Here is a 5000-nt window from a genome sequence, read left to right on the forward strand (position 1 = left end):
CTCTCTCTCTCTCTCTCTCTCTCTCTCTCTCTCTCTCTCTCTCTCTCTCTCTCTCTCTCAGTTACTATCACCCTTTTCATCTCCCTTTCCCCTGCAATATTTCTTCTCGTTTCACACACTCTTCTCTTCGCTTCCTCCCTCGTCATCTCCTCCTTTTTACCTTCCCTATCTGTTATCCTATTCTCCTCCTTCCTCTTTCGCTCCTCTCACTCATACCTCTAACATGACCTCATATTTTTTTTTCCTTGAATCCTCTCTCTCTTTACCTTTTCCTATATTGCAAATTTTCCCACTTTTCATCTTCTAAACATCATTGCATTAGCTCATTTTCTATTTTTATAGTTATCATTTTCTTTTTGCCTTTCTATGCTTTCATTATGATCCTTATTTTCCACTTTTCTTCTGTTTATGCTTCTTTCTTATGCTTTTATTATTCTTCAAAGTTTCCTGTCTTATGTGTCTTTATCTTTCGTTCGGGTCATGTATTCTCCCCCTCTTTTCCTCCTTTTACTGCTTTTCTCTTATGTATCTTTATTCTTCGTTCGTGCCATGTATACTTCCCCACTTTTCCTCATTCACATATATTCGCAAGCTATGTGTGATACGTACCATTATTTTCTCTTCCTCTGCCTCTTACAGCCTGTCAAGCTATATCGTTATCTAGCAACATGTATTTATTGTTCTTACTTCCGTTTTGAATCCTTATATACTTTCATTGATATTCCACTGGTGTGCAATATCGGTAATTTATCATAACTTTGGAGAGATTTTTTTTTTTTATAGAATATTCTTAAATTGCTATATAATTTAAAGAAAACGAACATTACCGCCTTATTATTTCTCTTCTTATGTCTCTAAGGCATTTTAAGAGGGAGGTATCGAGGCACTTGCTCCCTAATTTTGGCTGACGTTTTTCTCTTTGTAGCGAGCCAGCACTCAAGTGGGTCTTTTTTTAATCCTTTCTTTTTTTTGCCCTTGGCTGTTTCTTTTCCCCTCATAAAAAAAAACGACGAACACATGAGTGATAGGGTTAATCAGGCATTCCAAACATCTAGCAAGACAAACACTAAGCGCCTCATGATGCAAAAACCACCAATAGATATCTAAAGAAAAAATGTCCATTAACAAAACAGGAAATACAAATATGGATATCCTGTATTCCCTTCACCATCCAACATTTCCTTCCATATACACCGCTGGACTCTTCATTGAATGCGATTCCTAATATTTACTATACGTATTCCAGTGCGTTTATATTCCAAACATTCAAATCTATTCCTCATCACTTCAACATAACTCCCATAAGACATACCTTACGTTACCTAACATATCCTTCCCACATAACACATAGATAGCATAACCTAACCCAACCTTACCCACATTTCTATCATTCTAATTTCATAATTTTCTCTATTCAAGTATTAAATCAAATATGGAACAAGTAAAAAATTGCCCGTTTCTTGCCTCATATCTAGCCTAATCTAACCAAACCTTGCCACCACTCTACTCTCATCCTTTACCTCTATTCAAGACTTTAATTAAACAAGAAATAGCTAGAAACTGCCTCTCTTTTATTCCTTACCTATCATAATCAAACCTAATCAAATCGAAACTAACCATCTTATCATTCTAATCTCATCATTTATCTCTATTCAAATCTTTAATCAAACATGGAACACCTTAAAAATCCTCTCTCTTATTCCATACCTAACCTAACCAAACCTAACCTAACCTAACGTAAACAAACCTAAACTAACCTTCTTACCATTCTATGCATTATTTACCTGTGTTTGAAGCTTAAATCAAAGAAATACCTTGAAAATTATTCTCTCTTATTCCATTCCTATACTAATGTAATGAAACCTAACCTAACCTAACCTATCTTTAACTAACCTAAATTAACCCTCTTAACATTCTACTCTCAATATTTACCTCTGTTTAAATCCCAAATTAAATAAAAAATACCTTCAAAATGCCTCTCATATTCCATCCCTAAACCAATGTAACTTAACCTAACCTAAGCTAACCTAAACTAACCTTTCTACCATTCTATTCTAACTATTTACCTCTGTTTAAAACCTAAATTAAATAAAAATACCTTGAAAAATGTCTCTCTTATTTCCAAACCCTAATCTAATCTAACTTTCCGACCATTCTACTCTCACCTATTCAACAAGTCAACTAAATAGCAAACACCTAAATCAATGCCTGTCTTTTTCCACCAACAGCTAGTCCATTAACTTTCTCTGTTCTCTCCACCCTAGTACCTCCACACCGCTGGCCTCGAGTGTGAGCGTGGCGCATCTCGTGGTGGAGGAGGCGCGCTGGCGAGACACGGGCATCTACCTGTGTCACGCTGCCAACAAGGTGAACCAGCCGCCGCCAGCCATCACCAAGTTCATTGTGACACGTGAGTAAAATAAACAGCAAATAAATGTGAAGATTAAAAGAAGTAGGGCCAAGCAGAAAAAAAGGATGTAGGATTGATAGGATTGAGAGAGAGAGAGAGAGAGAGAGAGAGAGAGAGAGAGAGAGAGAGAGAGAGAGAGAGAGAGAGAGAGAGAGAGAGAGAGAGAGAGAGAGAGAGAGAGAAAAAAAAATATATATAAAACAAAATATCCCCCCAAAAAAACATATAGGCAGTCAAAAAATATAAAAATAAATTCCATAACCCTTAAAAATAGAAGTAAAAAGAATACTAACAATTCACTTCTATTCTTTCTCGCCAACGCTCTCACCAACAGAGCCAGCGACGGAGGTGGAGGGCGGAGAGGGCGGGCAGGGGTCGTGGGCGTCTGTGGGCGGCAATGGGCGGCTGGTGTGTCACGTGAGAGCCGCGCCCCCGCCCTCCTTCCAATGGGTGAGAGGGAGTGGAGAGGCAGTGAAGATGAGTGAAAAGTACATCATTCACAGACCAAGGGTGAGTAGAGAGAGAGAGAGAGAGAGAGAGAGAGAGAGAGAGAGAGAGAGAGAGAGAGAGAGAGAGAGAGAGAGAGAGAGAGAGAGAGAGAGAGAGAGAGAGATCCATCTTCCATCATTACCTTTAAAAATCTTCGAGTTTTATTTTCTTGCTATGGAAGATATAGTTTCATAACACACACACACACACACACACACACACACACACACACACACACACACACACACACACACACACACACACACACACACACACACACACACACACACACACACACCTATCCCAAGATCGGAAATAATGAGCTCTGAGCTCGTTCCGTAGGGTAACGTCTGGCTGTCTCGTCAGAGACTGCAGCAGATCAAAACAGTGAATTACACACCTATTAACTAAAAAAGCTGAGAGTTAATTTTATATATCAAACATTCTTAGCAAACAGATATTTCGTTTGGACTATTTAGTTTACACACGTTGACCAGAAACACGCAATGACCTCAATTCCTTGCGCTGTAAAAAACAGATCCAAATTTAAATAATAATAAAAACCTAATCCAAAACATTCCAAGGCCACAAATATTTTTTTCAAGAGTATTTAATCCCTTCGCTTTGATCAGAATCACGTTATGACCTCCATTCTTTACATGAACTCACGATGGACCTTCCTAAGAGACCCAGGTGTTTCGAATAAAAGTAACGAAAAAAGGAGCTTGCAACCCACTTTTTTTTCGTTGGCATGGAATTCGTTAAGAGGATGGATGGCCCGCCAGCGTGAAGCGACCTGGAAACAAACACGTCCAGTGTTCTTAATCTTGTTTTCCGCAGACTGATTTTTCCTCCTTTTACTGAATGTCGTGAAGCTCAATTACTATTTTTCTGCATCCCTTTCTTGACGTAAATATTTATCGTCATATCAAAGCGCACAAGAATAGTCTGCTTCCTTTCTTACTGAGTATTATGAAGAAATATTGTACACTGTATATCCTCGTTGTCTTTTACTTTACTTATAATCTAAACTGGAAACTTCATATCTCATCTCTTTCTAGAATAGCTTTTATGAAGTTAGACATTCTGAGGCATATCTACCGGAGATTCTCACCCTTCTAACTGCTAACTTTGTACAAGGATTTATTTATCTACCCTTGTTTTATTAGATGAAATCAAAAGCTTTTCGTCTTATTGATTTATCTCCTCTGACTGACTGTCTTCAATCTCTTTCTCACCACCAGAATATTGCATCTCTTGCTATTTTCTACCACTACTTTCATGCTAACTGTTCTTCTGATCTTACTAACTGCATGCCTCCTTCCTCTTCCTGATGCCTCGCTGCACAAGGCTTTTTTCTTTATCTCACCCCTATTCTGTACAACACACTAATTGAAGAGTTTACCAGTACTCTCAATCACTCATTCCTTTCTCTGGTAAACTCTGGAAATCCCTGCCTGCTTCTGTATGTCCAAAATTTCTGAGTTGACTTAATTTAAGCGAGAGGTTTCAAGACAGTTATTCATATCTTTTGGCTAACTCTCTCGGACCTGCAAGGAGACTGGCAAATAAGGTCTTTTTATTCTTTTTATGTTGTCCTTGGCCAGCTTTCCCCTCTTACATAAAAAAAAAAAATCTATGGTTCCGCCCTTTAACAGAATATTTCCTTTTATTACTGTGTATATGTTATTTTTTTCAAGCTCCACCTAGTGATATAAGATTTTTCTATCAAAAAAAAAAAAAATGAAAACAAGTACGTTTTAGTGCCTTCCAAGGAATGAATTCTTAACTTACTTTTACTATTACTTATCATTGATCATTTCCATCCAACTTTTGACGGTTGTTTTTTGACTACTTGGGAATGAAGTGCAACTCAATGTTCGCTTGTGTGTTTTAATTTTATTACCTTTGTCTGATCCATCTCCTACATAGAAAATATAATAAATAATTCAAGAAATGAAAAGAAACTATACTAAAAGTAATTTTTTAGATATCCTTCGTCAAACTGAAAATTGCACCATTATTAACCTCTGAGTACCGTGCCGTGACTCCATCCATATTCTTTCTGCTTACCATTTGGAGACTTTCTACAGCTCCAGAA

At 37.6% G+C, this 5000-nt stretch overlaps 1 protein-coding gene across 1 annotated transcript in view; it reads left to right on the top strand.

Moving 5' to 3' along the window:
• Nucleotides 1-5000, top strand: part of LOC123502034 (nephrin-like) — a 433084-nt gene that overhangs the window by 393984 nt on the left and 34100 nt on the right. Inside the window, exons 16-17 of the mRNA XM_045251187.1 lie at nt 2265-2410; nt 2745-2920. Coding sequence (XP_045107122.1) covers nt 2265-2410; nt 2745-2920 — 322 coding nt within the window. The remainder of the gene's footprint in view (nt 1-2264; nt 2411-2744; nt 2921-5000) is intronic.

This window comes from Portunus trituberculatus, chromosome 10 (assembly GCF_017591435.1).
Source record: "Portunus trituberculatus isolate SZX2019 chromosome 10, ASM1759143v1, whole genome shotgun sequence".
Lineage (NCBI taxonomy): Eukaryota > Metazoa > Arthropoda > Malacostraca > Decapoda > Portunidae > Portunus > Portunus trituberculatus.